This window comes from Hakea prostrata, chromosome 8 (genome assembly GCF_041222555.1).
Source record: "Hakea prostrata isolate BN-2017 chromosome 8, UWA_Hpros_2, whole genome shotgun sequence".
NCBI classification, from domain to species: Eukaryota; Viridiplantae; Streptophyta; class Magnoliopsida; order Proteales; family Proteaceae; genus Hakea; species Hakea prostrata.
The window spans coordinates 40,011,439-40,023,768 of NC_142607.1; the positions used below are offsets into that span (position 1 = coordinate 40,011,439).

At 41.4% G+C, this 12,330-nt stretch overlaps 1 protein-coding gene across 4 annotated transcripts in view; it reads right to left on the bottom strand.

Moving 5' to 3' along the window:
* LOC149007843 (mitochondrial-processing peptidase subunit alpha-like) overlaps window positions 1-12,330 on the bottom strand; it is a 47,777-nt gene that overhangs the window by 15,125 nt on the left and 20,322 nt on the right. The window contains exons 12-14 of one of the 4 annotated variants that reach the window (XM_089165569.1): window positions 12,086-12,198; window positions 11,124-11,179; window positions 10,656-11,020 (exon numbers count right to left, since the gene is read on the bottom strand). In XM_089165569.1, the coding sequence (XP_089021695.1) occupies window positions 11,124-11,179; window positions 12,086-12,198 (169 nt within the window). In that variant the 3' untranslated portion in view covers window positions 10,656-11,020. Of the gene's footprint in view, window positions 1-10,655; window positions 11,032-11,123; window positions 11,180-12,085; window positions 12,199-12,330 lie in introns of those variants that run through there. The other 3 variants (XM_089165566.1, XM_089165568.1, XM_089165567.1) reach the window with 3 other exon arrangements.

Sequence of the window (12,330 nt, forward strand, 5' to 3'; positions counted from 1 at the left end):
CACTTCCTCGGATCGACCTTTTGATCGACGCTACAGCGGGACATGAAGTATTGAGCTTCATGGACGCTTATTCGGGATGTAATCAAATTATGATGAATCCCAAGGACGAGAAGTATACGGCCTTCATGACGGATCGAGAAAGTTACTTTTATAAAGTAATGCCATTCGGGTTAAAGAACGCTGGGGCCACTTATCGAGAGAATGGTAAACAAAGTCTTCAAAGACCAAATAGGAAGAAATATGGAAGTATATGTGGATGATATGCTCATAAAGAGTATCGTCCGAAGAAGTCATCTGGAAGATCTTGAAGAAGTTTTTGATACTTTGAGAACATACCAGATGAGGCTAAATCCGGAGAAATGTGCTTTCGGAATTTCTTCCGGAAAATTCCTTGGGTTTATGGTATCCCAAAGAGGAATTGAGGCAAACCCGGAGAAAATCAAAGCCTTGCTCGAGATGGAGTCACCAAGGACGGTTAGAGACATCCAATGCCTAACTGGAAGAGTAGCAGCCTTAAACAGATTTATCTCACGATCGGGTGAGAAATGTTTGCCTTTCTTCAAAGCTCTTAAAGAGCTCGGGAAGGCAAAGGATACCTTATGGACCGATGAATGTCAGAAAGCGTTCGAGAAGTTGAAGGAGAAGCTCGGGACTCCACCTCTCTTAGCCCGACCTTCAACGGGAGAACAATTATTCACATACTTAGCCATTTCTCCAGCGGCAGTAAGCGCGGTCTTAGTAAAAGAAGAAGGTACTTCACAAAACCCTATCTATTTCATAAGTCATGTTTTAATAGATGCCGAGACACGATATCCGGATGTGGATAAACAAGCCTTAGCACTTGTAATCGCATCTCGGAAACTCAGACCATACTTCCAAGCTCATCCAATTGTTGTCTTGACCAACTTCCCGTGGAAGAAGATACTACGAAACCGGACTTAGCCGGAAGAATGGTCACATGGGCTATTGAGTTAAGCGAATATCAAATTGAGTACGGAACTCGTCCAGCCATAAAGGGACAAGTTCCGGCCGACTTTATTCTTGAGAATAGCATGCCCGGTTCGGGAGTAGAAAATTCACCCGGTCCGGAGTTATGGACTTTGCATGTTGACGGCTCGAGCAACTCTTCGGGGAGTGGAGGCGGGGCTAATGCTAATCAGCCCGAATGGATTCACTATTCATTATGCTTTAAGATTCAACTTCAAAGCCTCTAATAATGAGGCCGAGTATGAAGCCCTACTGGCGGGATTAAGACTTGCCGGAGCCTTAAGAGTCCGAGAGTTGGAAGTCCGAAGCGACTCGCGATTGATCGTGAATCAAGTTCGTGGCGTGTACGAGGCAAAGGAAACAAGAATGGCAAATTACTTAGCCAAAATTGATGATTGTCGCCATTATTTCGATCATCTTGAGATAAAGCAAATTCCGAGAAAGGAAAATGAAGTAGCGAGATGAGTTATCCAAGTTGGCTTTATCCAAATATTCGACTTTAGGCTCAGCCCGTTTATATTGAACAGTTAGAAATTCCTAGCATTCGGGAGGCCGAGGCGATGGACATTGAAGAAGAGCTTAGTTGGATGAGCCCAATTATAGCATATTTGAAGAATGATATCCTCCCGAGAAGACGTCAAGGGAAGCTAAGGCGAGTTAAAAATCAAGCAACGAAATTCACCATTATTGAAGAACAGCTTTATAAAAGATCAGTCACACAGCCTCTTCTAAAGTGTGTTGGCCCTTCTCAAGCCCAATATGCCTTAGCTGAGGTACACGAAGGAATATGTGGAGCGCATATGGGAGGCCGAGCTTTGGCCCATAAAATAATACGCCAAGGCCTTTATTGGCCGACTATTCGAAAAGATGCCGTGGAATATGTCGAGAAAATGCAAGCAATGTCAACTTCATGCATCTCGTTCCAAAGACTCCGGCTGTCCCTCTTACATCTGTCTCCAGTCCGATTCCCTTCGCCATGTGGGGAATGGATCTGGTGGGAAAGCTCCCTAAGGCCGCCAACAATAGAGAAAATTTGGTCGTGGCAATCGACTATTTCACCAAGTGGGTGGAAGCCGAACCTCTCTCATCCATTACTGAGAAACAAATGGAGAAGTTCTTTCAAGAAAGAATCATCTACAGATTTGGAATCCCAAAGATCCTTGTGACTGACAATGGAAAGCAATTTATCGGAGCCGGCTTCAAGAATTTTTGTGAAAGATATCACATCGAGCATAGAACATCATCCGTGGCGTATCCGCAGAGCAATGGGCAAGTTGAAATAACCAATCGGACGCTGTTGGATGGAATAAAAAAGCGCTTGGAGACAAGTCGAACCAAATGGGTGGAAAATTACCAAGCGTCCTTTGGTCATATCGCACCACGGCTAGAACTCCTACGGCAGAAACACCTTTTCGGCTAGCCTACGGCACAGAAGATGTCACACCCCACCCGTCGGTCTCGGTTACCCGCCCGACAACCCGTGGGTGCGATCCGTCACAAGATCCAAGGTTTTAGTCTATCAACAATATTTAAGACAAATACAGAAAATCATGAGCAAGAATATCCAATAACTAAATTAAATGAATTACAGAAGCCCAAAATGCTCCAATAACAAAGGAAAGAAAATAAAGAATAATGAATAAGTCAAAAATGAGGGCAGCGGAATAAAAGTGTTTAAATCAGTTTCTTTCCAGTTTGTTTCTCTAAGTTAATGAACTTAGATTCCGGTTTAATGAGGTGAGGGGTCCTCCAATTCTTCTCCGGTCGGACCATCAACCGGTGCGATAAGCGCACTCCATGCACCCGCAGAACTCCCGCACATGCTATTTCCATCTCCCGCTGGCGGTGCCACGTCTTCTTCAAACGGGATGGTTCCTTCATAGGGAACCAACCCATCTTCAGATACAATTCCTTCCTCTGTATAGGCTAAAAACATACAAAGAATAAAGGAATGAGTTCTAAAGAACTCGGTAAGAAACAATCATATATCTCATCCATCATCCAAAAATACCATGATACAACAGTAATATGAATGAATGCAAAACATGAATGATGCTATGATTTCTAACTATGCAAGTCTCTAATAGCCGACATGCTTTAAGATAAACACCAGCCCTCCTCTGGGTAAGTCTCATCACTCGATCCGGCAAGGACCGGTTACCTCTGTAGGGATCCGGGGAAAAAGGGAAAGTCCACACTGCTCACAAACCATGGTTAGGGGTTAAGTCCACACTCTCTCACCACGACCATTGGTAATGAGTACTGGCGCATGTCCGGGTTTCTAATCCAATGCAAGGTCATAATGGTTACATGTCTACATGAAGTCCAGATACATCCCCTATGGCACCGACCAACTCGGTTCGGTATCCTTCGCAACCTAGGAGTAAGAATCCTCACGGGCCGGCTACCTCTGTTGGACTCTACTCCATAACCCTATGGTCATCCACATATCATTGGGGCGGATGCTCTCATGATTCCTCCCGACACCCGGTCCGGTCCTTGGACATCCATGAGCCCAACCCTAACATATGCAACCCTACCATTTCATGACCAACGGTGGACCACCAAGTCACATCACTTGTCATCACGGGTCACTCGGTTTCAATTCCCCTACCGAAAGGGTAGTAGCATGTGGGGTACCTAGCCATGCAATCTAGACTCATCCTAACAATGTCATCAATTAATCATGATAGTCTTGAAGGCATCGGCGGCTTGTGTCCCATTCCACGGCCTCCCGATAACATCAGCCAAGATATCCCAAAAGGAATACCCCAACTATCATAATCATATACCAACTACCACCATCTCATAACAATCACAAACCATAAAGTACACATGAAATCAAAGTAAACAGCAGTAGTATGACAGCATTATATATGAAACTACAGCGGTATATATTGGTCGGATTAAGAATAACAATTACTAAATCAACATGCTTTGAAGTATACATAAATAGATAAGATAGACTGTCCTTACTTGCATATCTGAAACGTCCGTAAAATGGAATCCAGTAATTATTAGTAGACTTTTCTTTTAAACGGTAATCACCTAAACACGGGGTTATTAGAATATATAAGTCACATAAACCAAATTGAATCAAAACCGAAATCTATTTGGTCACTTTGTTTACCGACCCGGTCGCTTGTGCCGGTCGCTTAGGTTAGCGACCGCCACTAGTGACCGCCCCAAAACTGTGAGCTTCAATCCGAAACTCGGGCTTCGATTACTCGATTTCAATCCGGTTTTCGAGTAATCTCATCCTAAGTCTCGAATTAAACACTCCCTAAGCCAAAAGGGTAAGAGAAAACAATCCCCTATCATCGGTGGGTTATCCCTAACCCTCTCCTTTATTGGATTTTCCATCTCACGAGCGGGTTCCGTTTATGGTTATTCCATCTCACGCAAATTAAAAAAAGGGTAAAGAATAACCAAGGGGGTAATCACGGTGACGAGGAAAAAGGGTAAAACCAAACTAACGGAGATAAGAGAGTAGAGAACGAAGGGTTAGTTCAATACCTCACACCGAGAAGCCGAGAAGAAGAGAACCGATCCTCCAAACCACCTGTCGGTACTCCGAGATTCTTTCGGATCTTCCCCGCAGCCGTCTTAACTCCCAAATAAGAAATAACGAATAAAGTAATCGTTAATGAGACGGAGTTTGCCTTTTATAGAAGTCCGGGGCAAAATAGGGCAAAATCCCAGCATGCCGGCGGTCGCTTGGGCCGGTCGCTTAGGTTAGCGACCGCCACTAGTAACCGCCCCATGTAATTTGCCATACAAGGGTGCTTTTACTAGGGGGTTGATACCCAAGGTCAACCTAGCCCTAAATAAGAGATGGGGGAGATCTTACCTTCATTCCGGACATCTCTGAACGACACTTGACTTCCAGAATTTCCCACACCAGCCAAGGCAGGCTTTTCAGACATAGGATCCAGATCCATGGGTCCTGGGTATGGATCATGGGCTTCAATCCGGATACTCCACAGGTTCACCCGACTAGACCTTCGGGTTCTCGGACCTGGAATACGGATCTCGGGTTAGAAATACGGGGGGTATTACAGAAGCACTTGTCCCGGTGGAGGTATTGGCAGAATCAAAGAGATATACTGACTTCAATGAAGAAGCAAATGAAGAAGGCTTGAAGAGTAATCTTGATCTAATAGATGAAGTACGAAGCATGTCAGAATACCGGAATCAAAGATATCAAAACCGAGTAGCTGGATACTTCAATGCTCGGGTAAAAAATAGAAGACATCGTGCGGGTGGCTTAGTGCTCCGCAAAGTTGCGGCTTCAGACCCAAGAAACCAAGGCAAGCTCTCACCCACATGGGAAGGGCCTTATCTCATCGAACAAGAGACGAAACCAGGAACCTACAAGCTAAAAAGCTTGGCCACGGGCGAGACAATTGATCGAACTTGGAATTCCATGAACCTTCGGAAATTCTATCAATAGAATTAGTCCAAATATGTAACACTTGCAGGTAAAGTCGAAAGACCATTTGATTTTCAATAAATCCATGTCTTCATTATTGACATCCTTTTTCTCAAGAAGAAAGTTATAGCGAAGAATATACAAGCATCTCTTAAAATTATTCAATGGCGTTACACTCGGGACCTCGCTCGGGTAGCCACTCGGGAGTTTTCCCCACCTCTTATGAAAGTCCAAGTGAGACTCTCATGAGATGGAATTATTCAATGGCGTTACACTCGGGACCTCGCTCGGGTAGCCACTCGGGAGTTTTCCCCACCTCTTATGAAAGTCCAAGTGAGACTCTCATGAGATGGAATTATTCAATGGCGTTACACTCGGGACCTCGCTCGGGTAGCCACTCGGGAGTTTTCCCCACCTCTTATGAAAGTCCAAGTGAGACTCTCATGAGATGGAATTATTCAATGGCGTTACACTCGGGACCTCGCTCGGGTAGCCGCCGGGAGTTTTCCCCACCTCTTATGAAAGTCCAAGTGAGACTCTCATGAGATGGAATTATTCAATGGCGTTACACTCGGGACCTCGCTCGGGTAGCCAGTCGGGAGTTTTCCCCACCTCTTATGAAAGTCCAAGTGAGACTCTCATGAGATGGAATTATTCAATGGCGTTACACTCGGGACCTCGCTCGGGTAGCCACTCGGGAGTTTTCCCCACCTCTTATGAAAGTCCAAGTGAGACTCTCATGAGATGGAATTATTCAATGGCGTTACACTCGGGACCTCGCTCGGGTAGCCAGTCGGGAGTTTTCCCCACCTCTTATGAAAGTCCAAGTGAGACTCTCATGAGATGGAATTATTCAAAGGCGTTACACTCGGGACCTCACTCGGGTAGCCATTCGGGAACATTTCCCCACCTCTCGTGAAAGTCCAAGTTAGACTCTCATGAGATGGAATTTCTAAGGCGTCACACTTGGGACCTCACTCTGGTAGTCGCCCTTAATAAAGGCAATGGCATCTCTCGGAGAACCAGGCTGGGGGCTTCTCGACTCGACGAGACTTTAGAGAAATGATGGCTATCATTCAAGACGACGCATTGGAATTTCTTCAAAAGAAAAAACCTTCAAAGAGGTATGAGAAAAGCATTCCATACACTCGAGAAACCGATTGCACGGAATGGGGGACTCTGTTGTGGGGAGCTAGAGTCCTGAGTCCCCATCTCGGGAGAGAAAGGCACCCCCGTGGGCGGGTGCATCTCATCCTTGAAGAATGTCCCGAGGGCCTCATTCGGGAGAGATACCTCCCTCTTGGGCAGGCTCGTTTCTTCGTTGGAGAAGGTCCCGAGGGCCTCATTCGGGAGAGATACCTCCCTCTTGGGCAGGCTCGTTTCCGTTGGAGAAGGTCCCGAGGGCCTCATTCGGGAGAGATACCTCCCTCTTGGGCAGGCTCGTTTCTTCGTTGGAGAAGGTCCCGAGGGCCTCATTCGGGAGAGATACCTCCCTCTTGGGCAGGTTCATTTATTCGTTGGAGAAGTGCCACACTTGGAAAAATATATATCTATATCCAACTCTACTATTTCTCAGAAGACTCTCTTGACTAAGTCAAGAAGAGTTAGTTACGCATAAACACTCAGCATATCTATTCCGAGAATTGGGGAGGTGAGTCAGCATAATGGCATTATCAGGTGCGACAAAGAAGGAGCCGTTATTCCACTACTCCACTCATTTCTCAACTATCGATCCGGAACTTAAGGAATCGCCGCCTCCAGGTAACCTCTATATAAACCCACCTCCTACATGGAGAAAGGTACGAGAACTTTCATCTGAGTACTTACTCATTACGTTCTTGAGAACTCTCTCAAGAACCATTATTGTTGCCTAGGCTGATTTGAGCGTCGGAGGCGGTTCCCCGGCCAAAACTAGGCCGAACCGTTCTTGCTTTCTTTGTGTGTGCAGGCATCCCAGTTATTCCAACTTGGTTGGAGAGCTCTTAAGGTGGTCATCTCAATATCCGGCTCTCGAAGAAGTTCTAGACGCAACAGTTAGTATTATTCTTTTCTTTTTTTATAGTTCTAATACTCATTTCATCTGCTACACCTACAAAATGGTCAATAAATCATGTTATAGTGGAGTGCATTTCAAATTTTCATAGCTCAATAATCAATTTATGTTTAAATGGTTTGAAGTATGATTATTTTTCAGTCGAATAAATAGCTTAAGGGATGTAATCATTCCTATTGATTGCATGGCTGAAGTTAGGAAAAATTGTCATTCAAAGATGATGATTTTACTATGTAAATAAATTATTTTTCTTTTAAAACAAATTATCTTTTAGCAAAAACGACTAAAAATAAAAACCCTTCATTGAAGTTAATAATTATTGTATTCCACCCATCGTTGCAATATCAAATTTGTAAACTAAATATATGTAAGTCTAGTAAAACTCATGCAAACCAAAAAACTGATCCTTGAACCAATAAAATCATGCCTCTTTTTTTTGACAGTTAGGTTCATGGATCTTTCTATATCCCATAGTTTTGGGTCATGAATTGAGCCAAGAATAATAAACTCGTCTACCCATCCTTTATATTGTCGTTGTATAAAATCAATTTTTCCTAGGTAAACTAGAAAAATATTTATGTTTCAATAATAAAGGTAAATAAATAGTTAATTATGGATAAGAGAGATTGCATTATACCTTCATCCATTTAATTTTCTCCACTATCTCAAGTTGCAACAAATCTGCAATACTAACATTTTCTTTTTTTCTTGTTTTTCCGGTTAGTATTTTTAATTTATTTCCATCAAACTAGACGAGATTTAAATGTGAAGTGCCTAACAATATAAAATGTGTGATAAATGGTTAACTCTTCACATGATGATTATGATAATGATATGGTTTAAGAAAGGGAATAATTACTGTTGCCCCCTTGATAGTTTGATTTTATTACTAATAAAACCCTGTTATTTACGAAATTATTGTTGCCCCCTTCCTTATAACGGTGTTAAGTAGCCGTTAAGTTTGAATATGTAATGTCTAATTTGTCTTTCATTAAAAGTAAGAAATCAAAGACGATGCTACCCATTTATAAAAACCAGATTAAATGTCAATTTTACCCTAAACTTCATTTATTTTGAATTAATGAAATGGGCAAAATCCAAATCCGATTTGGTTTTCCACCCTCACTAATCTTCATTTATCTTGAACTAAAGAAATGGGCACAATCCAAATCCAATTTGGTTTCCCACCTTCACTAAACTTCATTTATTTGAAAATATTTTAGGTGATATTCAGTTTCCAATTTGAGTTGAATTCGATTTTCTTTCATCTTCGGTTTCTATTTGAGTTTTATTTAATCATTCTTTCTTTATTTGGTGGTTTTTTTTCAATAAAGCAAATTATAATTATTTTTTTGTTTACAATTAATTAAGGGTACTATTGTAACTTGACAAAAGGGTAAATAAGTAAAGAGATAAGTATAAGGGTATTTTGGGATTTTTGAGAAAATATAAAGATGTCATATCATCAATAAACTATCGGAACTTAACGGTAGGGGGGGCAATATTAATTGTAGATAAAGTTGAAAGTTGTATTAGTAATTTTGAAAAGTACAGGGGATACAATAGTAATTAAATCAAAGTACAGGGGCCAATAGTAATTATCCCTCTAAGAAAACATGAAATACTTTTTCCAAAACATGAAAGATTTTTTCTAATACCCCTGTCACCTTATTATATAGTGTTTGTATATTTACTTTCTCATTTTTACCTTCGTTGTTTCATGATATGTAAGGGCAACTATACGAGGTAGCTAGGGTTTTTTTTCACATACAATTAAAATGCCAATCTTCACCCTCGATATATCCTCATGACACGGCTTCTAAAAGCATACGATTTCAACTTTGACTTTTTAACTATTTTTCTTAGCTAATTGCCACTTTCCCAAGTACTGGCATCACCTTTGAGTTGAGATGCCTTACTCGCGAGGGTAGATGATTGTATTCCTCTCACACCCTATCACATATTTAGGAAGGGGACCATGATTCACCTTGTTGTTGCTCAAAGGTGGACCCTTTCCCTCCCTATATGAATGGTGGAGGGGTGTGAAGGGAACATAATCTTCTGCCCCTGTGAGTAGAGGATTTGGACTCGCCACCTCCTCAAGCATTATAATGCACCACCAAGCCAATAAGTAAGGCACCGAATTAGGTCTCCTAGTTCTAATAGAATTATTAGATTACCACATGGCATTTTTTCAATAAGTAGACAAGATTGCCCATCACAGTGAGTCTAGATTAGGTACCTATATAAGGTACCTATATAAGAACATTTCTCTTTCCATTAAAAGATTAGCTCAATTAGCAATAAGTCAACTCCTCTTAATAAAGAGATCATGGGTTTGACTCTCTCCGTTGCTATATATGGTAGTCTTTCCCTTTCCTCCTCCCTTATATGTAGAAACTCCTTATACCAAAAAAAAAACAAACAAAAAAAAGCATTTCTTGCAGTTTTCAACCGCACAGATGGAATCCATATGGGAAACCCATCTGTTTTTGAAGCCGGCAAGTTTGTATTAGTGGGGGGGAGAGAATATTACTAATATAGGTGCCGCCAGATAAGTGCAAACCCAAGACATCTCCATGGGAATTTGGACTTTTAAGCACTTAAGCACTTAACTAACCCACCATTAGCAGGAAACCCATCTTTCATGGACAGAAAAATGATTCTCACACAAAAAGCCATGTTGGCCATTGAGCCGTGGTCATTTGCTTGCAGAAGAACAATTACATGTCTTAGTGGGTGGGGACTAGGCGGTCACTTTCTTAGTGAAGTGCTTCTTATAAATCGTCTCTGATCAACCTCTCACATCAGAATGAAGGAATCTTTGAACCGATCCCCTCTTTCAAACTTTCTCCCTTGGAGATTCCTTTGTTGATTGGGTTGTGACCTAATGCTCAATTCAACTATTGTATTTAATGAGGGTATGCTGTTAGAGAAGGGCCCTGTTTGAGTGTCTTTGATGTTTTGGAAACGTAATCATAGATCATAACAAAGTGTCAAAGCGACTCCTAAAATGTCAGTAATAGAATTATGTTGCTCTGGCCTCGGTTCTCATCACATTTGTGAAAGATTTCTGTTTGTTTCCCTTAACAAAGCTATATCACAGAACACAACTACCGTACTGAAGAACATAGAACTTGAAACCATCAGAAAGTGGCATGCCATGAACTTGGAAAACGCAACAAAACACAGAAAGGTATTATTGTTTGTGCACATATAAATGCAAAAGAAAGTCATCATCTCTTCTTTTATAAACTCTAGGCTGCGAGTCATCGTCTTTATACAAAGTTGTGAGCTTTTAAATACACAATAGATGCTCCCCTTAAAGATGCTGCATAGGCGGAACAGTATACATCACCTAAATCTTATCTATAACTGAACAAAATTTAAATTCAAAATGTTCCATAAGCACCAATTCCATCAAAATAACCAATGGTGTCAGTGTTGTACAATAATCAAGCAAGATCGTCTGCTTAACGCCAGAAAGGAGATGCTTAATCTGCTTTTAAATTTAACAGAGACGCCTAATAACACTTCAATTTGTGCCACTGCAAAAATTCTGCATGTCAATATCCGCTGTGCATGCTTCAGACTGCAAATTATCTACAAGATTAGGAGAAAAACTACCAAAAACTACAGTGAGTATAGTACCTAGTTTGCAGCACGAAAATTCCTGCTAACAGAATCATAGCTGGGGACAAGATCCACTGCAGATTCAGTTGTACAAAAGGAACGTCAGTGAGCTGAGCATCTAATGCATCAATTTATACTGATCTGTGACTCCCACAGTAGATGGTAACAAACAGAAATTTGGCATAGTTCCCAGCCAAAAACAGAAAGTTCAAGAAACTAACCATGCATCAGATTGGTATAGTGAAGAATGCCTTTTGGTGTAATACATGACATTCTCTTACTAGTATTACTTGGTGTTGAATAGCAATTGGCATATTAAGATTTTTGAACTCTAATTCAGTTTTTGTCTGTTTACAATCAGTCTAATTATGCTGATCATAAAAAGTAATACATAATAATACATAATAAAAGACTACAACAGATGACACTATCTTGAATGAGCTCCCAGTTCCTTAATGGACCATATACGAAGGACTTCTTTCAGCCAACTATCTGCCTCATGGCCAGCTCAAATGGGGCTCAAATGTTGTGGGCAGCATGGCCCAAAGTCCCCAACTCACATCTCAAATCAAATTTGCGATGGGGAAAAAGCTAAGGGCTTTGTAGGAGTACCAGTTGGCATGAATGACATACAAGGGGATGATGAATTACATGGAACAGGGGCGGGGGGATGGAACCAGGCTATAAAATCTGATATGTGGCTAATTCAGAGACCATTGTCTTTCAATCAAATAGTTGGAATCGCCATATGACCTTGTAAGGACAATCAGCACGGCCTGCAGGAAGCCCCTCCACAGAGGTTGCATAAAAGCATTTTTTTTTTTTCCATCTTGAATAAAGAAGCACTAATACGGTTGATATGATGGATAAGAATTTGTTATGTGTGTTTATGTTCTTCCATTTTTAGACTTTTTATGGACCTTAAATATCCTCTGTACCATATAATGTTATAGTGAAAAGACGGTGAATAAGGAAATTACCATCTCCCAAAGAGCACATCGTTAGTGGTGAAGACAGAATTTTATGCACAAATCTACTAAGATCACCAAGAGAGATTTCATCCACAGCCATCAAAAAATGCTCCACGGGTTTCCTGTGAAACATTCCCAGGAATGATGAAACTATTGAAAACCACTATGAGCAGGACATAAACATGATTAGAGCACACTTCACTTATCTCAGATGAATGAAGTAATGTAAAGCAATATAAGAGCTAGATACATTC